This window comes from Puma concolor, chromosome A2 (assembly GCF_028749965.1).
Source record: "Puma concolor isolate L17-30 chromosome A2, mPumCon1.1.hap2, whole genome shotgun sequence".
Lineage (NCBI taxonomy): Eukaryota > Metazoa > Chordata > Mammalia > Carnivora > Felidae > Puma > Puma concolor.
In genome coordinates, this window is record NC_141668.1 from 20,536,824 (window position 1) to 20,560,930 (window position 24,107).

The 24,107-nt window shown below is 39.8% G+C and overlaps 1 protein-coding gene across 1 annotated transcript in view; it reads right to left on the reverse strand.

Moving 5' to 3' along the window:
- EXOC4 (exocyst complex component 4) overlaps positions 1 to 24,107 on the reverse strand; it is a 765,046-nt gene that overhangs the window by 551,247 nt on the left and 189,692 nt on the right. The window contains exons 8-9 of the mRNA XM_025930053.2: positions 14,103 to 14,248; positions 9,340 to 9,428 (exon numbers count right to left, since the gene is read on the reverse strand). Of these exons, the coding sequence (XP_025785838.1) occupies positions 9,340 to 9,428; positions 14,103 to 14,248 (235 nt within the window). The remainder of the gene's footprint in view (positions 1 to 9,339; positions 9,429 to 14,102; positions 14,249 to 24,107) is intronic.

Consider the following 24,107-nt stretch of genomic DNA (forward strand, 5'->3'; position numbering starts at 1 on the left):
TACACCAGGTCTCCTGAGACCTGCCCACCGGGCCTCCCTTTTCTAAGCCCAATCTTCCCTACATTCTCTGCTTCAACCCCAACAAAATACCGACTACCCCACGAAGCTCTCACACAACAGGGTGTTGTTTTCGTCTTCTCCCTACTGGCAGTGCGTGCCCTCCCTGGACCGTCTCGCTTTCGGATTACGACTCCCCTTGGCAATGTTCAGTGTTTCCTCCTCCATGCTCCTGAAAGTGCTTAGAACGTTCATTAAAACTGTATCCGTTTGCGAGCCTTGTCTTCCGTGGCACCTAGAACTCTCCTACACGCAGATGTTCCAGGAGCAGGCCTAGAATACAGGTGGCCTAGAAATGTTGACCGTATGTTGTCACTTTTGTTATGTCAATTGGTACAACAACCCTAAGAAACAGACAGGGCAAGTGCTGCTAACTTCATTATACAGATGAGCAATCTAGGGCCCAGAAAGGTAACGTGACTTGCCTAGTAAGAGCAAGATGAGTAATAGCTACTCCTTCCATTAAACCACCATGCTCCCCAAGCTACTCAAAGCACAAACAGCTGCACCAATATTCCACATATGAACATCACTAACCAACTGAACAGGGATATGTAAATTAGTTAACTGGTGCTGAAATCAGACGTTAATGTGCAAACAAACAGGGACTTATTTGAGCTAAGTGGGCATGAATATGCAAATGAACTGGCGGCAATTCAGTAGATGTCATCACAATTCTAGGAATGAACATCCTATATTATGACTGTTACAATATTCATGTAGCATTCGTACATACTATCATATATTACTGTAATACGGGCTTTTTGAGTTTAAAATTGTGGTGAAGCCAAAAGTAACTTGATGCGTATTTTCACCCACACAATTACAAGCTGGAAATCAGATGTGAGCACACAGAACTCTGCCGTCTGCTGCCATTTGCAGTCCACGCTGAACGAGGTACTATGGCATTAGGGTAGGCGGGTCCTTCATGATCCAGCCCCTGCCAGTATCTCTGGCTAAATCCACCGTGCACGGTCTGATATGATACACTACCACAGTTGCATTCAACACCGTGATTTTTCCTACAAAAAATTTTAATAAGGGGGCACAGCTATACCATTTGAATACGCTTCAGAAAGTCCAGTATGTGATTACGCTTGGCTTTTGCTCAAGTGTAGCACGACTTCTATTTCATTATCATCACCAGTACGCCATTGGTTCTATCGATTCTTAATGTCTTAATTGTTACTATGAACAATGGCCCAATTGTTATTATGAACCACAGCTTTAGTGTCCCATCTATTATCTCTGGTTCCTGAAAGTAACAAATTATAATCAGTAAAGGTCTGTATACATAAACTGATTTCCTTAATAGAAAAAGTTATATCCATCTAACTCACGTTATGAAACAAGGAAAGCCTCTATCTACTCTCACACTTGTAGACGTTTCTACCTGCCATGAGCACTGCCTGAAACGCCCACCTTCTTTACTTGAAAAGCTTTCCACCTTCTTCTATAAGAAGTTTGAAGCTTCAGTGCTCCCAAGAGCCTCCCTGCCTTCCCAGCCCTGTACGCACATCTGTTACAGATCTACACAATTCCATCATAATGAGTTTCACAGTGCTCTGATCACTTGTTTGCACTGCTGAATTAAACAGAATGTAAGCAGGGCTACAAGTAGCAGAGAACCAAAATACCAGTGACTGAAACAAGACAGTTTATTCCTCTCTCGTGGAGAAGTCCGGGAGGCTACAGCGGCTCTGGCCATCAGCGGTGTGACACAGACCCCAGCGGCCAACTCAAGCTGCTCCGATCTCATTGTTCTACCACCGACAGGGGCGCCTCGCCCGCACAGTCCAACATGGCTCACCACCACGTGTCATTAGGGCTGTGTGTGAGGACACGTTCACACACACCGCGCCGGGCAGAAAGGGGGCAGCCTGTTCCTTCTCTTTAAATGTAAGGCCTGAAGTTATCTCACTTCCACGCACATTCTACTGGTTAGAATTGAATTACATGTTCATGGCTGGCTGCAAGGAAAGCTTAGAAATGTTTTATTTTGGGGGGCCACGTGCATGGCTAAAAACCAGGGGCTCTATTCCTATGGAGGAAAGAGAACACATGCTGGGGGGGCAACTGCCCGTTTCTGGAACACAGTCACGGCCCCTTTCTGCTCCTTTGCCCTCCAAAGACAGAACTGGGTTCTGTTCATTACTGTATTCTAAAGGCCTAGTGAAGCGTCCAGGACAAATAAATGTAATGAATCTGTACATATTCAACAAATAACCAGCAAGTCCTAGAAAACACAGGAAATGAAAGAATAGCTGCTGACGTCACTTAACACTAGGTTCTGACTTGGCCGATGAGGATGAGGGAGAGGAGGGGGAAGGAGGTCAGCAGGGAGCGCTCCTGCTCCTGAGTCATCTTCTCGTGAACGACTCAAGGGACAGCTCCAGCCCAGTAGGAATTCACAGCGGTGGCACGGACCTGGCATTTCAGTGGAAAGGTGCAGGCCAAAGAACCAATCCAGCTCTCACAGAACACTCCAAATTTCCTGCAGACTTCTAAATGGGAACATTACACTACATATATGGTTGTGTCTCTGGAGGTTTCAGAGGCCTTTTAAAAATTGTTGTATTTATACTTTTTATGAAATGTATAATAGCTGAATGTATCGGACATTTAGTACCGTTGTAAAAACACAACAGCATTTCCATCACGAAGCTGAAGAAACAGAACCAGCACCATTATCCTTGAAGTCCTAGGTGTCCTCTCTGATTATTCCTTCCTCTATCCTTTCCAGAGGTGATCTCTTCCCTGAGCTTTATGTTTATGCTCCCTCCTTTTCCTTCTTCACATTTTCACCACATAAGGACATACACCTGAAGATATTATTCGGTTCTGACTGCTTTTGACCTTTATACAGATGGAATTTGACTATACATAACATTTGTGATTGCTTCTGAGATTCAACCATGTTAATATACAGTCCGGTTCATTCATTTTCATTGCTACGTGGTATTCTACTGTGTGGCTACGCCACTATTTATGAATCCATTCTCCTGTCTATGGTATCTGAATGGTTTCCAGGTTTTGTTATTCAAACAATGCCACTATAAACTCAAGTGTCAACAGATTTTGCCTTTCAGTTCTCAATGCGCCAAGGATTTATTTTCCTAAATGATAGGAGTTTCAAACTCAACATCTTTTTTGTCTTTTTTGTTTTGTTTTGTTTTGTTTTGTTTTGTTTGCTTATGGATAATTGTCTGACCACTCATCATTGACTCATCTGTCCTATCCCTACAGATCTATAATGGCATCTGTCTCCCTTATCAATTTTCCTTTGCATAGCGCTCTGCTTCTGGGAGTCTTTAATTTTGTGATGGTACCTTGGGTGCTGTACAGAGGAAGGGAAAAGGGACAGATGTTGGGGGTCTAGGCAGGCAGAGGTCTGAGCCCTGGACCCCACTTAGTCAAACCACCTCCACTTCCATCTGCTTTCTATACTCAACTCTGAAATAAGACCTACAGAAAACAGGTTCTAAGACTAAGAAAATGAGTTCGAAAACTAGATTATGAGTTCCAAATCACTTTCTACCATTAAAATCTACTGCTTTATTTTCTAGACGTCATATTACATATATATATGCATGTCAATTTCTTCTGGATTTTGGTAACAGCTCACTTCAGGTAAGGCCATCTCTAGGAGTAGTCCTGAAAGGACTCAACCTTCATTCTGAAAACGTAAAAAGGCCTTAGGAACCATGTCTTGTTGGGACAATGACCCACATGTTCTTCGGTGCCTTCACCAGTCTAAGAATTACTTTCCCCATGATGGGTCATAAACGTTTCTGGTCTTCTCCACTGGCGAAAACAGCTGAAGTCAGAATTAGTTGCATCATATAAACTACTGAGGTTGGAAAAAATATAATTTCTTGCAGCCCTAAAGCAACTCTAAGAAAAGGAGTAAAGCTGTTATTTTACATTGAAAAGTTAATGTGAACAAATGATAAAAAATATGACAGAAGCTAACTTTAAAGTTTTTCTGTTACATATTAGAAATTTGTTAACTTTTTTCATATTTTGGGCAGGTTTTCTGACGGAAAAAAACACTTTTAACTCAAGTATAATATAAAGAGAAATGCATATGTATCACTTTCCAATCTCTAATACATATGTCACTTAACAGTATTCACTCTTTTCCCCTATCTGTATGGATGAATGAATAAATGGGTAGAACAAAGGTTACAGGTCATCAACCAGTTCTGCATGATGACCAATGATCACTTCCCAAGAGTGAGGTTCACAGGCTTTACGAAGGCTTTGTGACAGTTGCTCTGTACTCTCAGGATCCATTGTCCCATGACCACCAGGCTCCTCCACACAGTGCAGGTACCAATACTCTGTCCCATGGGTAGAAAGGATGTTATAGGAACTAGAATTCTTCGGAAAATAAACCCGCATTATAAATGAAACCCAGAAACAAAGAACGTTTTTAAATAAATGTCTACGTTGCACACATTAAGGCTAAGAGGCGACACACTCAGTAACAAATCTCAGCATAAGAATACTTTTATTTCTTATCTGTTCACGACCTGAGGAACATATACTTATAACTTACCACTTCTTAGGAACACATAAAGAAATTAGCATTTCTGAAAATTCTATTATAATTTCATTATAAGGTTACCCTCACATATGAGTAAGTTCAGTCTCTTAAAAAAGCAAGAGTGTACATATATAAAAGGAAGGGGAATCAATTTTCATACCCTATTTTAGAATCTAAACCAGAAGAGATAACTATGAAAGATTAAGGTTATTTTGAAATAATTACATGCAATTTTAAGAAGAAAAATGTATTTTTTCATGTGCCCAGCACATTGCTACATAGTTATTAACAAAGTCATGACGCAAAATTTAAGACTACAAAGAATCTTCCAATCTTATTTCAGGATATAAAGCTTTATAAGTGCTTCTTATATTTAAGGCTGTGGAACAAATGTGTGGTAGGAGTGTAAAGGTGCTGTACCTCACTTCAGCCAAAATGGCCCTGAAAATGTGTGTGTAAATGAAATCTTGCTTTAAATGCTCCATTATAGAACAGTTCGCTATCTGAGAGACTTGTATTATAAATCCTTTGGTAAAAAAGGATGATGAACTCATGCCTAATATATTCCAAATATCACTGTACCTTAAGGCAAGGTACCTCCAAACAGATTAATCACATACGATATCATTAAGTATTCACAGCCCCAGATACCAACAACCCATTAGAGGGAGAGACTAAGAAAATTCAGGTCAGGTCAGGCTAAGAGCCCAGTTTTCCCTGATGCCAGTACTTCCATATTTACCATGTAAAGCAAATCCTCTTAGAGAAGTCAATTCTCAAGTGGTGGGAGCTTTACAGAATATTTTAATGTCAGGGCTATAGAAATGCCACTCATTAGACTAATGGGAATAAAAATAGCACTCTAAAGGTAATATTATTGAGTACAAACAGAAGTACTAAGTAGCCCCAAGACAGGAAAGAACTGTAATCAAAACTGAGTATACATTTCTACTTGGATCAATGACAATTAATGTACTCTACTCATTCGTGATTTTATTATCTGAAAAGCGAGCAAAGAGGACAAATCACAGGCCTCTTACTCTGTATTAAACCTCCCACTAGGCCTTCTCAAATAAGTAGGCCTATAGCTACAAATAAGGAGATACTGGGGATAGAGGCCTCCTCCATTATACTTTTTAAGTGCTTAATTCAAGCCAAGCATTGTCCCAGGCACTGGAACGCACTAATGAGTAAGACTTGCACTGTGGGTATTCGGAGAGAAGGGTAGCAAATTACCAAGCGGGAAACACACACACACACACACACACACACACACACACACACACACAGAAATTAAGTCTTTTGCAGAAGATAAAAAACATGTGATAAAGAATGACAGGATGGTGGTGGGAGTGGGCAGGATGCTGGGAGAGATCAGGAAACAATAACGGGATTTGGGCAGGAGATCTAGATCTGGAAGTCACCCGAACCAAGGCACTAAGCAAAACTCAACTGGGGCTGAGATACCTGGGTGGAGTCTACAGAGTGAACACAGCAAAGGTTCCCAGGACCAAACCTTGAGACACTCAAACATAAGGAGGGGAAAAGGAACGTGGCTGGCCGAAAGATCAAGTGAGACGAACACAGAGCAGCAAACGCTCAATCTGCCAAGATGGAGGTCACCGGTGACCTTGAGAAGAACCAACTCAGGAAAAGTAAGAGTGGTGAGGCAGAGAAAACAAGAGATAGAGAAATGGATGCAACTCTCCCAATTCCACCGTGTTTAATATTTTAAAGTACCATTTTAATGTAAATCAATTATAGCTCTTCTAATTTTACCAGAGTTTTAGTATCTAATTTTACAGTCCCTATGTCCCTCCTAAAGTAGTCAGAATTGATAACAGCTCTATTTTTCAAATGAAAAAACCGAGGCACAGTGGGGCTGATTAACCTAAGAGCTTATTTTGATCATGAGCAGCAGTATTCTGATTTTCTTTTAACCCTCATGAGATACTGTATTCATCAGTTACCTTGTTTCCCAAAGAATCCACATTAAACCCGAGAAGCTATATTCACCTAAATGTTCATGTAACCTATGACACGGTTGTCTAAGCGGTAAAATGAAGCAGTCAAGAGGCTCAAAACAACGGGAAGTCTCTGATTAATGGAGACACACAAGTTAGATTTCCACTTGTTATTGTGCACACTTTGAAACAGCACCCCCACCTCCTCGGCCCAATTGCCGACAGTGGACTATATAATGAAGCAGCTGTACCATAACAGAGCCAACTGAGATGGGTTGATGATACCAAAGAAATCTCATTTTTGCATTCTTTTTTCCCCTTGTGTGTCGTTAGGGTGGGTAACATTTTTAATTGCATGATAACTTGAAAATGTTGGCAGGAACTTTACTTTCATAAAATTTGAGCTTTTTAATGTTACTTTGATGGTCTTTCTGATGGATTTTCTTTGCCGCAGAAGGAAAGGTTGACCCTGTGAACCAAAGCACTAGGAAGCGAAGCCTGCAGCTACGCGGTAGTAAGAGGAGAGACACAAATCTTCTGCCAGTCTTTTATGATTTGACTGACCTATTCAATTATGCCTTTTCAAGGATAAACTGAAATGCAGATCTCACTGTGGCCCTCGTACAAGCCAGATTAATAGAGTAACTGAAAAAGGATGGTCGTTTTCTAATGGAAAATAGGTGTGATTTTCCCCTTTTCCAGCTGAAATGTTAAAAGCATTCATCAGAGATGCTTTTGCTCCTCAATGAAACACCATCAAACTTTTACAAAAACTCCTCAGCTGAGCTATTCTCTCACCAGGCAGTGATCTGTCAGCTCAGTGAAATTATTTAATGATTATTATGAGCATGATATGTTTGCTAACTACTTGCTTCCCTGGAACCAAAGATAAATCCTCCCACTTTGCTGAACCCTGGTGAGGAAAACAGACTACAGAATACAGCTCCGTATTTCTATTAACTTGCTGAAAAATGAGAAAAGTTCCTAATTAGATTATAGTGACTCTTCAATTAACCACCCTCACAGAATAAACTTCCTCCATAACTCACTTGGATTTCAAAATGTTTTCCAATCATACACGGCAGTATCATCCTAGGCCAGACAGCTCAGTGGCCACACTTCTACTTATTGAAGCTAGTTACAAGGGCACAGAACAAAAATGGATCTACACATAGCCTCTGCTTCTCCTCAAACTTAAAAACTAATAGAACCGTGAAGCTGATACCGGCTCTCAGTGGCCTCCCCTCCTCTCTCTCCATGGTAAGCTCCCTCTCCTACGTTTGACATCGACTGTCCTCATTTGTTCTGTCGCTGAGTCAGTGAGTATTTATTGAATATTTACCATACTAGGCACTATGCTAAGGACAGGAAGTAAAATTGTATTTCTTCACTCCTTGACTTTTTTCAATCCTAACTGCCCTCTGTACCCATGTACCTTAAGACTCCAAGATGCACACTTCACGTTTCCCACGCCCCTCCCCCTTCCCCCCCCCCCCCCCCCCCCCGCCACATGGCAACACTATTATTAAATAAAATGCCGGTAAGCTAATTTCCTTTTCCTTGTATCCTCAAACTATTTCTAGGCTTTTCGTTCTGATATATACGTGAGCTATGGAATTATTACTGTGGCAGAGCTATGGGAGAGCACAGCCGCATCTTCAGAAAAATTTACAAGTGTTTAGATCAATAATGAAGGTGTGGGTAGAAATGACTAGGCGGTGGTCCTTAAATCCAGAGAGGCTAGCTGGTTAATTTATAATGTTTTGACATAGAACCATGATGAATCTTAAAAACTAAATATTTAATTGTGTAGGCTACTCGCTGCAAAATATTTCAAGTGCCTCTACTGCCTCCCCAAAAGTGGAAGTGTTCTTACGCACCCTTCAAGCAGGAAGCCCACGGTTTTAAAATAATTTTAAATAATCGCCCCGTCCTCTCAACTCCTCTACTAGTTTTTATGCATAACATTACTTGGCTGTAAGCACTGACTTCCTGATATTGTTAGTGATGTCCATGAACACTGATAGCTGGATCTTAAGGCTTTATCTTCTCTTTCCTTCTATTCGACCTCTGTCTCCTCCCCCTCCATCCCCTCTGATGCCTGGGATGGCTTGCACTTAGCAGGACTTCACAAATCTTTCTTGATTGATTCCATTTACCATGATTAGCATCTTTCTTGTCACAGAAGGAAACGTTACTGGATTTTTGATTTAATTAAATCTACTTACGATTTATTTTCTCAAGTATTTTCTCCTACAGATTACAACTCTTTAGTAACCATGTATGGATATCAAATATCCTGTATATCAGAGCTAGCTTGATTACAACATCCTATTTAGAGGCATCTTTCTTCCTTTTAAATAATGGCAGAGGCTGCATCTGCCCTTTTCCAAATCCCAGGCACTCCTGCCACATTCCAGAAGGTATAGAAAACAGTAAGTGTAACACTGACGGCCACAGACTGGCATTCCCGTGGACTGTGACTGGACTCATGGCTGCCATGTTTAAGCACCAAGAGACTGACCTCCTGTCTTTCTGCTTTGAGTTCTCACTTGAATGGTAGCAGGTCTATAAATCCTGTGGCCATAGCAATCGTTTTAGCTGCTCGGCAGCAGATGCTGGGAAGTGATAGAGGAAACAGATTATCAAGTCTTTAAATCTCTGCTATCTTGAAAGAAACTGGTGAATGCGAACGGCAAATTCACATGTGCCACACACTTCAGATCTTCCTCCAGAAACTAACTTTTCCAGAGAAGTTCAATCACTTACCTTGAAGTTCTCCACTGCGACTGTAGAGCTCCCGTCTCTGCTCTCGCAAATAGGCACTCATACTGATGGCATGGGAGGAGGATTCGAACCTGGAATGAAGCGCAGGGTAAACAGAGAGGCAGTAACCAAACAAGCGGTGGCCACCTTTGTACCCCAAGTGTCCTACTCCAGTCTGTGTGGCACTCCCTAGCGTTCCTTGACCCAAACATACTGGCCAACCCATGACAGGGCCAAAGCCGGCCGCCACAGACCTGGATTCATGAACAACACTCCTGGCCAACGCCCCTCCACAACAGCAGTTGGGCCATTCACTCATTCTTCATTTCAACGGGTACAACTCTTCATCTGTTGCAACTTTCTTCTGCCTCCAGACCCTTTGCCAGGGTCCCTACACACACGAATAAGGGTATCCTGTAAGGTCATTCTCATTTTGCTGCTATGTGGTGCAAAACCTGTGAGTGACCGCCCCCGCCACAGAAATGTATCTTGCTTTTCTACACTCCCCTGGTTAGAGAACAAGTACAGAAGGCACACTAGCAATGCCGCTGGATAACTACACCAAGGAAGCAAGGCATCTGTGGTTTCTCCCTAAAAGTCCTCAAAAGCAATACCGTTTCTAAATGGTTTCTGATCTGCCATCTACAACATAAAATATTCTCAAAAGTATCAAGGGCGCCTGGATGGCTCAATTGGTTAAGCATCCAACTTCGGCTCAGGTCATGATCTCATGGCTTGTGAGTTCGAGCCCGTGTTGGGCTTTGTGCTGACGGCTCAGAGCCTGGAGCCTACTTCGGATTCTGTGTCTCCCTCTCTCTCTGCCCGTTCCCTGCTCATGCTCGGTCTCTCTCTGTCTCTCAAAAATGAATAAACATTAAAACAAAACAAAACAAAACAAAAATCAGGTGACAAAGTGTGTGTTCACATCACCCCAGGAATCGATCGTTTCAGAGGCCAGAAACATGGAGGATAGGCACAGGACACAGAACAGGTTTCTAAAGGCTAAAATAATAATTCAAGGATGAAGAAAACAAAAGAAAAAAATCCCAGTCTTAAGAGAAACTTGCAGGTAAGGGGAAAAAGAAACAGGTAAATTTAAGATTAAATCAACAGTAAATCCCCTGACGTGTTAAGAAATTGCATTTCAAACCTGAGATTTTCAAAGTCAGGGGAGCAGGCTGACAGGAGAAATCCTTCTAAGAATGACTGCCTCTAAGTGGTAAACAGCAACATCACGAAAGAGCAGCAGCGATAATGGCATAGGTTTCTGGCAACAAAAAAGGAACGCCATCACTTTCTTAATTATGCCTTCTTTATCCATTCTTTGACAAGGAAGATGAATGTCAGTTGGAGGGAAACACTTGGCCTTCTTGATCCTCTCTCTGCACCCTGCCAAGAACTGAGAGGGCCCTAACAGCCAGAAGGAACGCAAAGTGTGTGGTACTTCACAAGTGCCACCTGCCAGTCAAGTGCAGGAAAGAAGCCGCCGACCTCCAAAAAGCACGCTGACGGCTATTGATCAGAAATGGCGAGGGGGGGAAGAAAAATAAACTCTTGAGCAAAGAACAGAGAGGCACAGATTATACAATGAGAGAGAACTTAAACACACTTAATTAACCTTGGCTAAGGGCAATTAAAGAGAGTAATAAAGTCCTTCCTGGATGCGATAAAACCAGATTACAGCTCGCCCAAACCTTAATCCTTTATGACCTGATGTATTTTTGCTACTGAGGAACCCTCTTTATGTTTGCCACCACTCACAGATTGGTATGATTTTACAGTAAAAGAGGCACTAGAGAAGATACAGCCTCACCTCTTACTGTATAGCCAAAGGCACAGAGGCCCACTGAGACGGGAGACCTGGTCTGCCGCGCACAGCTCATTAATGGTAGAGCTGGAAACAGGCAAGTCTGTAGTAACGGCCTCATTCCGTGTGGGCGATGAGTTTTTACTGCTATGCAATAACAATAAATGTTTAACAATTACTTAAGTCCATTTATTCATTTCCAATATTCTATGTTTTCCAGTACCTCAATTTCAGGATTGGCTCAACGTATAAAAATGTACGTGTGGCCTGAGATTCAAAGTTAAGGATGAGGGTTGACAGCATGAAATCTAAACACCCTGAAACCTGCTTCTGCAATACACCTAGATTTACCACAGGAAGTGAAGCTAGGAAGATGGAAAGGGAAGAGGAAGAGACAAAGAGGAGAGGAAGAAGAAGAGACAGACACAGACACAGAGACAGAGAGCGCACACAGGAGCGAGCAAACAAGTGAGCAGAGGAAAGGCCTAAGCGTTAAGGCAGCATCTCAGGCCATCTTAGCTGCCTTTGCTCCCTCTGCAAACAGCTGTGTGCTCAGGAAGAGCGGTTCCTTTACAGCCCAAGACCTATCACCAGAGAGAACCCCTGACTGGATGAAGACCATCACCGTGGCGTGCTCCCCTTTGCCAGTGACTGCTTTAGGAATGGGCGTAAGACCTGAGGAAAACTTGCAGAGAGACTTTGTCACTGGCAGAAAAGATTAATAAATGGATAATAATTATTAACAAAAAAAGATCTGAAGTGGGATAGCCACTTTGTAAGACAGTCTGGCAGTGTCTTACAAAGCTAAATAGAATCTTCCTTTATGGTCCAGTAATCATTCTCTTATGTATTTATCCAAATGAACAGAGAACTTACATCTACACAAATGCTTGCACATTTACAGCAGCTTTATTCATAATGGCCAGAAATTGGAAGCAACCAAGATGTCTTTCAAAAGCTGAATGAAAAAAAAAAAATCGAGGTACAGGCACACAATGGAATATTATTTAGCAATACAAAGAGATGAGCTATCAAGCCACAAAAAGACATGAGGAACCTTAACTGCATATTGCTAAGTGAAAGAAGCTAGTCTAAAAAGGCTACATACCGGATAATTCCAACTATAAGACATTCTGGAAAAGATAAACTACAGAGACAGTGATTATCAGGAGCTCAGGGGGTGGGGAAAAGAGGAAGGAATAAGTAGAAAACAGAGGATGTTTAGGGCACTGAAATATTCTGTATAACGTACCGATGCATATATGACATTATGCATTTATCAAAACCCACTGAATGTGTAACACAAAGAGTGGACTCCAATATAAACTGTGGACTTCAGATAATAACGAAGGATCACTATCAGTTCATCAATTGTAACAAATGCACCATACGTAAGAACACAAGATGTTAACAAAAGGAGAAATTCTGAAGAAGGGGGACATAAGGACACTCTGTATCGTCTGCTTGATTTTTCTGTAAACTGAAAAATGGTGTAAAAAATAGTCTACTAATTAATAAAAAATTTTGTCACAGAGAGAATCACACCCTTTCCTTGGCATCACTCTATCCTGGAGTGGAACCTAAGGCAGGGAGATGGAAAGGGCGGGGTCGTTGGCCATTCCGCACTGTTAGATTACGGAGTCCTCTACAATCCTCCCCACTGTGTAACATAATAACCTTCCTATGGTTTAATCTCATTCTTTTGGGGTCTGGATTACCTGCAGACTAAGGCATTTTAACTAATAGTGCATCTGTCCTCTTAACAAAACTGTAAAACACAAGAAAAGAATGCATTCAATGAACAGAATGTATTTTATCCCAACACAAGCACACTCAATCTCCTCTCCTCTGGACCACAAGATAAATGAACCGTTGAAACTTTCCATAATGATTAAGAACTCTATGGAAAAAAAAAAAAAAAGAACTCTATGAATCTATGATATAAACAAATCTCAAAAGTGAATCAATAAAAGATACTGGAGCTTCAACTGTTCAAAAGGAATGAATTCAAAATACTTCTGGAGTCACATTATAGGCTTAGATTTACAGGTACAACTTAACTAGTTATCTCCCGACTCGTCAGAAGAATGCCCAGATCTGCTAAGATTTAAATCCTGCTTTGACCAATTGCCAGTTATTGCCAGTGAATCTACTTAAATTACTTAACCTTGCTTGCCTCAAGCTTTTATGTGTAAAAAAGGATTAAAAATAAAACCCAGACCTGTAAGGCTGCAACGAGTAAATGAGATAATCCATGAAAATGGCTTAATGCTTTCGCTAGTACTTGGTGAGGATTCAGTGCCAGCCACTACTCCCGCTGCCAAAATTTGATATAATCACATGTAAATTATGTTTGAGAGTATTTTGAGAAATTCATCTCCCACAGTACCTGGTACATAGTAAGCACTCAGTGGTAGCTGTTACTGCTGTTACTATTAATATAATAATATTAACTATGAGCTGTTACCAAATCACATAGGTACGTGGCCTGGTGGTATTAACTAACATAGTAATTAGAAAAAAAGAATTTCCGGAGTGTTCCTTTATTTAAAAATCAAACAGAATCCAATGCTACTTAGCTAAGGAGATTCTTGTAAACTTTAAGGTTATTTCTTGGCACTAGTGTTTTTTCCCCGAAAGCTGACATATTTCACTTCATACAAAATTCCCCAGAAATAGGGTTTTGTTGCCCTTCATTTTATATAAAATGCCACAGAAACAAAATTACAAAAAATTTTTATTAAAAGTCCTAGACAGTCCAATAACCATACTCCAAAATATCTACTTCCCCTTATAGAAAACAAATGTACACAAAATAAAAAATACATTCACTTCCCATAAATTATTTCAAATCAGCTTTAACTGGGTGAAGCAACGGCTGCCAATAAAGTAGAAAGCCATCCTACTTGGATCAAACATTTCTTGACACCTGCTATCTTACCATCAGGGAGATACTTACTTAAAAAGAGAATTTTTTGGCCTTTGAGGTTTCTTCTTGGCAAAAAAGGCTGCAAAATCTCGGCCAGTGCTGGCATAACTTAGTTGAGCTGATGGTTCAGAGGCCGTACGAGTATTTTTCATATCCAAGTACTCGGTCAACAGCATCTGTACAATCAGATAAACAGTTTAACACACACATTTATGATGTGCTACTAAGAAAAGCAATTTAAAACAATGAAAACCTAATTCTAAATCCTCATCCTTGACATTCAGAAGTAGAGTAACCTCGCTATTCATATTTCTAGTTGTAGATCTGAGGAAAGATTGATCGCAGCCAGAACATCATCTACTTGCCACCTACACCCGAAACTGAGAATAGGATGTGCTAGGCATCTGAACATAGGGGTCAAGGGGGGCGCTTTTAGTGAGGGTCTGCTACTTGCCATGCGCTGTGCCGAGCGAGTTAATCACCATTCACAGCTTAATCCTCATCACTGCCATTTACAGCAACATCAGCAGCAATACAATAATAATTACTGAGGGCTTACACTGTGGTAGGCTAGGGGCTAATTTAGATGCATTATCTTATTTAAAGTACAACTCTGATCAAGTGAATTCTCAGATTACAGAGAAGGAAGTGAGGCCCAAGAATAGGGCTGGGGTTGCAGAAGGAACCCCGGGGGACTCGCTCTGGAGCCCTCGTCACACCCCTCACTGCACAGCACAGGGGATTAAACAACTCTAACAGACCTGCTAAGAGGTATCATGAGCCATTGCAGGCTAAGAGGTGCTGACCTGCAAATAATTTCTAGGGCCACCACTCATCTTGACGGCTCCAAAGCAAGCAAACCAACAGCTTTTTAATCACTATTGCCAATGGGCAATGCTTAAAAAATCAATCCGCTTTACAGCCTCATTCGGTGGGGCCTGGGCTAGAATCCGCCATCATATTTCTAAGACAAATACAAAACTTTTTAAAGTTCCCACCGCTGTGAAAGAAAACAGCAGATCTGGACCAGAAATCATCATGGTTCCTAAGCATATCTAACCTGGGATTAAAGTACATTTCTGAAATCACTTGCCACATCTACAATTTTAAGATAACCGGGCCGCCTGGGTGACTCAGTGGGTTAAGCGTCTGACTTCCGCTCAGGTCATGATCTCACGGTTCGTGGGCTCAAGCCCTGAATCATTAGGCTCTGTGCTGACAGCTCAGAGCCTGGAGCCTGCTTCAGATTCCGTGTCTCCCTCTCTCTCTCTGTCCCCTGTCTCTCTCTCAAAAATAAGCAAACATTAAAAAAAAGAAGAAGAAGAAGAAACATTTAAAATTTTAAGATAACCAAGTATTACAGCAAATGTAAGCCAGCAATTCTACCCATGACTGAAGTAAAAGCTTTTCAGAGACTCCGGTTCCAAAAACCCTGTACGGGGTATATATATATATTCATTCATTTGCTTATTCATTCAATAAAGATTTGATGGGGCGCCTGGGTGGCTCAGTCGGTTAAGCGGCAGACTTCGGCTCAGGTCATGATCTCGCGGTCCGGGAGTTCGAGCCCCGCGTCGGGCTCTGTGCTGACAGCTCGGAGCCTGGAGCCTGTTTCAGATTCTGTCTCCCCCTCTCTCTCTGTCCCTCCCCTGTTCATGCTCTGTCTCTCTCGGTCTCAAAAATAAATAAACGTTAAAAAAAAAATTAAGAAAAAAAGAGATTTGAGGATCATATTAAATGTTATCATCGAAAAGCATTTATGAAGCACTCTGTGAACATGATGCTCTCCCAAGTTTTAAAGCTAATTATGCCTGTTATGAGCACAGACATTACTAAATAGTTATCAAATATCAGGCATTTTTAGAAAATGATCTTAACTCAATCCTGAAATCTATGAAGATAGAGCTAATATCCGTATTTTAGAGATTAAGAAACAGATTTAGAGGTATGAAGAAACTAGCCTATATGCAGGTGTGGGTGAAGGGATTAATGGGAAATCTCTGTACCTTCCCCTCCATTTTGCTGTGAACCTATACACATACCTATAAATGTGTGTGTGTATATATATGTGTGTGTGTATATATATACACATTAAATATAAGTTATATACATATACATATATACACTAGAGACTTCAATGGAAAACTATAAAACACATTAACAAACTGTTCAATTTTTTTAAATATATATATTTACGAGGCTACTAGAGTATCATTCAGCATGGTGATGAAGTAGTATGTTGACAAATACTATCTCTGTGAATACATCATCCAAACTGCCCAAGAGTCAAGAAGGGTATTAAACTGGGTCTCCAGTAACGACTCAACTGAAGGACTCAATTACTTGGTAGATTTGGCACTGATGCTAATAAGGTTTGTGGGGCTGTGTGATCAAAAGAGGCTGGTAAACGAGAACAGAATTTCAAACTGACAGAACACAGAAAGAGATCTACAAAGGCACTTGTTGGTTTTAACACCAATCGGTATGATGGAAGTATGTTTCTGCCAAACCATGAAGATACACTAGACCAGTAATCCTTCTGAGGTACTTATCGTCCTAGAATTCAATGACTGGCCTTGTACAATAAAATATTGACTGATCAGGGCCTACCTGGTGAGCACCCTTAAAATTCAGGTATTTCAAGATCACTGTTCTTTTTCTCCACGTTAGTAAAGTCCTCTTAATTCTCACCGCTCACTTTGTTAGTCTGTTCTTACACACTGGCTTCTTCCTTTCTTTTTACAAACAGGTACTATTTCTACCTTCTTAATGAAAATGTTGCTTTGGTCCTCATTCTCTATAATTTCCTTTCTCTTTTGTCATTAGGTTCCAAACTTAAAAGGCAGCCTTCCCGCATATTTCCATTATCATGACGTAATGTAGTCCCGATTCCTCTCCACACTCCAATCCCACGGATGTGACTGCACGCTTGACATATTCACACATTTCACTGATAACATCAACCCTAAATTCTGAGACCTGAATGCTTTTCCCATAAAATCAGTAATTTCTTCTGTCTTCTTTCTGTGAGTGGTTTCTTATTCTCACCGGCCTCCAGGTTTAAAACTTCAGAACTGTCTTTAGATATATTCCCTCCCTTTGTCCCCATGCAGCAGTTAGTGCCTCAGCCCATTGGTTACTCTTCCTCAGCTCTCTCTTAGTTTGCCCCTTCCCATCCATCTGCTAGCCACCAACCTAGTTCAACTCATGCAGTTTCTCTCCTTTTCTGCCTCACATGTTTTATTCTTCCAGTCCTTCCCATACACCACGGTCAGAGCGATCTTCCTAAACAACTGTTGCCACTGTCATCTTAAGGCTAGTTATTTTGTCATCTACATTAATCTGACCTCAATATCTATTCCCAGTCATAGCTTATTCTCCTCAACACGAACCCAACACTCAATCAGCATCAACTACTTAACTCTTCCCTGAACACGCATGCGTGGGCCCTCTCGATTTTGGAATGCCTTATCTAGATTACCCTCTTTCCTCAATATCCTGACAAACCCTGCCCAAAAACAATTCCAACGTTTTCTCTCCCATGACACCTTCCCAAGACACTCTAGGCCAGCTGTCCCCTTTTCTGAGTTCCCACAGTACCCATTTCCCACATCATTCGGTAAGTATTAGTTGAAAACTGCCCTATACTATTACTTATCGTTTAAGGAAAAGACACCTGACCACCCCAATTTTTATATTTCTTTACTTCAATCGCAGAGCTGTGAAACAAACCAGAAAATGAATATATATATAAATACAAATACATATATATGAATATTAATATATATATATGAATTCACATAAATTCATATATATACATATCTATATATATCACTGAATTCCTAAATTTTACGAAGTATGTGATAAGAAGCCTTGATGGATATGTTTTTAATACACGTATTAGAAACAGTCTCCAAAACGAGCCCTGTAAATGACTCCTTAGTACACAAATCTATACTACAAGTAAAATTAAAAGGGATACCTATGATTTTAATCATAGGCTTTGCCATGTTTGTTTCCTTCACTATATCTTCTTCTTTCCTAATAATGTTTACTACCAGCTAGAAAATATTACTTTAAAACAGGGTAAAGTTTTATTTTGACACCAAATTATGAGAAGTACCTTTTAAATATCTCAAAGAACAAATCTTTTTTCTAAGATGCTTGAAATTTATCTGAATTAGACTAAATCTTCTACGACCAAGTCTTGACACATACATCAGACACCTGGCATTAAAAATAGAACCATGGCAGGGGCGCCTGGGTGGCTCAGTTGGTTAAGCATCCGACTTCGGCTCAGGTCATGATATCACGGTTCGTGGGTTCAAGTCCCGCATCGGGATCTGTGCTGACAGCTCGGAGCCTGGAGCCTGCTTCGGATTCTGTGTCTCCCTCTCTCTCTGCCCCTCCCCTGCTCATACTCTGTCTCTCCCTCTCTCTCAAAAATGAATAAATGTAAAAAAAAAAAAAAAAGAAAAATTTAAGAAAAAAAAGTAGAACCATGGCAATTCTTGGTGCTTCCTCATCATTGTGGATAATGTGCTGCATCTTCTAAATTGTACATAAATATCCTAAACCACTACCTATGAGTTCAAATTTCCATTTTTATGAAAGGAAGTAAGCTATACAGCTTGTCTTTTGCCCGGGGAAAGTCACCCAAGCCTGGAAGTCTGGGGCAAGGGGACATTACACATAATAGCAAATACATCCTGGCCACAGAAAATCTGCAGATTATCCCATGTTCTCGCTGACTCTAAATTCCTTCATCTCTCTGACACTCATTTCTTTTCTCTTTTTTAGTACAGGGAATTGCTATTTCTTATTGATCAAGCATTCAAAAAAAAAAAAGTCAAAGTTTATGGGTGTTTTAAGTTTAACTTGAAAAGGTATTAATTTGTAAAACCAAAGACAAGAAATATAAAAACATGGCTGGAAAGCACCAGATTATCTATCTATATACTCCAGTGATATTATGATTCACCACATTTTTTGAGTACCTGGTATACTGGATGGTTCTGTGGTGGAAACAAAGAAATATGATGCTTTAAAGAACATACACAACGAGGGAGTCAGGCATCTCTTATGCTATAATATTTGATCAGCAGTTGCTAAGATGCTAGTTAGAAATCACATGATATATAAAGCAGGGCCAAGATTTTGAGATTTAGAACTTGCTTAGTATTGGTAACATCATTCTGAATGAACTCCTCATTTACCACTTAACCCTCTTTATTTAACATATTGCTTGCGGCCGCTTATGGTCATACACCCAGAGTTTTCTAAAAATAAATGTTGAATTTACCAGCTTCCAATGAACACATCACCTGTCTTCAGCCTCCACATTAATCTAAGTAGAAACATTCAGATCCTTCTAGGTGCTTAACACGGTAAATCCCTTTCAGTAGCTTCCCAGCTTACAAAACCTTCACCTCATCTAAGAACTGTTCCCCAACTGCACAGCAGATTCTGGTAACCATGCTTGTGACCATGTTGGAACCATGCTTGTGACCATGTTGGAACCATGCCTTCCCAGCCAAAGCCTACTCCACCGGGGGGAACAGCCAACATCCAATTGGCCCGTCAGGTTCTCTCTCCCAGGAATGTGTTAGTGAGATACAGTCTCTGGTGGTCAATATAGGCAAAGAGATGTAAATTCTTTGGGGCAACCACCTTGTACCATGAGAAATCAAAGAAAGCCAACCTGCAGAGAGAGAATAAAAGAATGAACAAGATGACCAGACACAGAGAAACAAGAGACCCACAGAACAGAGATTTAAAGGTGGCAACCTAAGTTTTCCATAATTTATAGGTCTCAAATCCAGTTGCTATTCTTTGGTTCCACAATATATCCTTTTGGCCTTTAATACATTTTCCCTATGTTTTTCTTATGACAGCCTCAATGGGGTTTTGTTTCTTCACCAAGATACCTATGGATAAATGGATATACACTAACATGCATCTGGTGACATTTATACCACAAATCCTATTTTTTGCAGAACACTGGTATCTCATGATAACAAGAGTAGCAGTCTATATATATTTCAATCTGTTCAACTAACAAACCAATTCTCCTCACCACTAACTTTGAATGTCCAATGCTTTTACAGCAAAGCCATACTGTACTTGTCCCATGTGATGAATCTGAGAATTCGACTGCTTATGACAGGAGCAATAATATAGTGGGAAAAAAAAATCACTTTCAGCTCCCAATATGAACCAAGACTCTACTCATCTTGAGCAATATGTTGAATGTGCCTATATTAAATAGTATAATTTTCAATAATTTACTTTTCAGATGTAGATGTCTAGGAGTTTTTTTGTTCCGGGAACAGCAAAGTAGCTTCCATTGGACTAGCCCTTATCCTGATAATAATTATAAGAGCTCAACAGTGAGACCAAAAGAATAAGAATCTGAAGGGCGTGGAGAGGAACCAAATGAGGCATAAACTATGCTCCTTAAAAGAAGTAAAGCGCAGTAGGTGAGTTCCCCTGGCTTCTTCCCAAAAAGCCCTTACTTCTAATTTCCACGGAACAAGGGTAGAACCCAAGCAGAAACTATAGTCTTAGAGGACGGAGGAGACAAGACTAGGTCCAGGGATACCAAGACGTCCAGAATTTGAGAAGAGAAATCCAAAGAAGGGGTGGGGGCAAAATCAGTGTAATATATCCCTCAAAATATCACCTTGATTCCAGAAAGTATTACAACAGACACTGAAACATTTTAAAAATTAGGACCATTTAAAATTATTAAAAACTATCAGGTTTCCCCCATGTATGTTGCTAGTGAATGGAACGTTAAAGAGGAAGAAAAACAAAGCCAAAAAAATTATTTTTTTCAATGTAGCACTTTTTCATTTTCCCATTTATATAAGGACTAAAATATTCTGCAGTAAGGAAACTAAAAGAAAAATAAACAGTCATTTTGAAAGTGGAATGGCTGCCTGCTTAATTATACTCATTATCAACAGCAATTGTGTAATTAAAACCACTATTAGCATGATCTTGTGAATAGTTGCCTTAGTGTTTAAAGGAAAACAAACCAAAAAATTCAACGAGTACACATGTATTTTCTGGTCCTGTATCAAACACCTAATCAGGAAAGCCTAGATCATGTTTAGTTCCCTGCCAACCTCCAACGGATGAGCTCCTAACAAAGAAAACCCAGTTAAAAGCTTCCAGAAGAAAGTTTTCATTTTTTTAAACTAAACATATTTATTTAATACACAAAATATGCAAAGTACTGTGCTGGATATAAAAACAAGACTTAAAAATAAATCCTTCCCTCATATCAAAACAAGGGAATTTTACTATATATAAAAAAAATTTTTAAGGTGCTAACATTTTTAAGGAGTTAAAAGCCAAATCAATCAATCAATCCTCCCCCTTCTCACCCCAAGTGCTTATCTAGTGACAGACACACACATGAGTGACCACAATGCAAGGGAAAGTGGTAAGCATCAGGACAAAGAAATTGCTGTGAGCACTTATCAAAAGGACAAAACTCCTCCTAACTGAAGCAGTGAAATAAGGTTTCAAGATCATGGCACATGTAAGACATAAATACAATATTCAAATGTGTAAAAGGCCAAAACCTAAAATGGTGGAAGGAACCCAACAAATACAGAAATGGAGCTAGGGAAATTCAGAGTATCTTTAGTGAAGAACAAATAGTTCTGGTAACATAAAAAGAAAGAGTAAGAGGTAGACCCGAAAAGTTGGTAAACAAACTTCTCAGGACCTTTAACACCAGGCTCAGGTATTGAAGCCACAGTAAAATGGGAAGGCAAAAACGGTTTTCAATGGGTAAGTAAAATGGCGAGACATCTAGTTTAAATTAGTCTAGCGGCATATGAAATAATAGATTAGAAGGCAATGGGATTTGTGGCAAGATGAATGATTAAGGAAACAGTCAATGATTGAGGAAGTGCTTAACACATGAAGAGAAAATCTACCAAAATAGCTCAAAAGGAAAAGAAAAAGAGAGGTTAACTAAAGTAGTAGGAATGAGATTGTATAATTAGGGATACCTCTGAGAGCCAATGCAGAGGCAAAACTGAATAAAATTTAACCAGCTACTCAGCAAAGGAAAGATGAAGAGAAATAAAGAATAAACAAAGGACTGCACATCTGAGGAAATAAAAATCTATGGTTCCAGGAACAGTAACCAGGAATGCAGGAAGAGTCTGTTTCATATAGACGATAAATTTAGTTTGAAGTATACTCCCTTGTGAAGCACATGAATATTCATATTCGTGTGTACCCTCAAATGCATAATTGTGAAAGGGGAAATAATGGTGATGAGATCTCCATGATTTATACATTAATTAACTTGCATTAGGACTATTAAGTATATTTCTATACAGTCTCATAAGGACACTTTGAAGGACATATACCCTTGAATATCTGTAATGTGATTTTGTCCCACAGTATTTGTAAAACAGCTTTGTTGAGGTATAGTATACGTACCATAAAATTCACCCATTGTAGGGTACAGCTTAGTGATTTTTAAGTAAATGTATACACTGAAATCATCATCACCGTCATTTTAGAACACTTCTAACATCTCAAAATTTCCCTTATGGTGTTAGCTGCAACTTTTCCTAGAATCTTTTATCAGGTTGAAAAAGTTCCTTTCTAGTCCTTGTTGGCTAAAGGTTTTTGCTTTTTAATCATTATCGGGTGCCAAGTGCTTTCCTGTGTCTACAGAGATGATCAAGTGGTTTTGGCCCTTTATTCCATTAATAATTGTGTATTACATTGATTTTTAAAATAAACTCAACTTAATCATGATGCATAATATAGTTTTAAGTTGAGGAATCCCATCTGCTAACATTTTGTTCTAGAATTTTGTATCTATGTTCATGAGGCATATTGCTCTACAGTCTCCTGTGGTATCTTTCCCTTCTTATCAGGCTAATACTAATCTCACAGGATGTACTGGAAAATGTTCCTTCATATCTCTATTTTCTAAATGAGTTTGCAAAGGATTTGGTATTATTTCTTCTTTAAATGTCTCACAGAACACCATCGTGCAACCTTCTGTATCCACAGGAATTTTTTTTTTTTTCTTTTATCTCCCACACCCCTTCACCCATTTTCCAATCTTCCTGCCCTTTCCCCTCTGGCGAATTCCAGTTTGTTCTCTGTACTTATGGATGTTTCTGCTTTTTGTTTTTAGGAAAAAATTACTAATTTGTTTTAGGGCAATTCAGTTTTTCTCCTTCTTGAGTCAGTTTTGGTATTTTGTGCCTTTCTAAGAGTTTCTCCGTTTATCTAATTGGTTGGCATAAAGTTGTTTGCAATATCCCCATGTAAGCTTTTTAATTTCTTTAAGGTCTGTAGTAATGTCTCTTCTTTCATTCCTGATTTTGTTCTGTTTTTTAATTTTTCTTTTTAACTGATCAATTTGAGATTTATCAAATTTAATCTTTTAAAAGAACCTCCTTTCAGTTTCATTACATTTTTCTATTATTCTTCTGATTTTTATTGCATTGATTTTCAATTTAATATTTCCTACCTCTGCTTGCTTTGCATTCTCTTTCTCCTTTTTTCTAGCCATTAAGGTAGAAAGTGACAGTGCTGATTTTAGGTCTTTTTCTTTTTACCCATGGTGTATTTAGAAGTTTGCTGTTTTGGGGCACCTGGGTGGCTCAGTCAGTTAAGCATCCGACTTCGGCTCAGGTCATGATCTCACAGTCCATGAGTTCGAGCCCCGCGTTGGGCTCTGTGCTGACAGCTCAGAGCCTGGAGCCTGCTTCAGATTCTGTGTCTCCCTCTCTCTGACCCTCCCCCATTCGTGTCTGTCTTTCTCTGTCTCAAAAATAAACATTAAAGAAAAAATTTTTTAATAAAAAAAGAAGTTTGCTGTTTTATTTCCAAATATTTGAGAAGATTCAAATTTTCTTCCTGTTGTTTTTTTAATTCCGTTGTGGCTAGAGAACATACTTTGTGTGATTTCAACCCTTTCAAATATACAGAGGGGCACCTGGGTAGCTCAGATGGTTGAGCATCTGACTCTTGATTTCAGATCAGGTC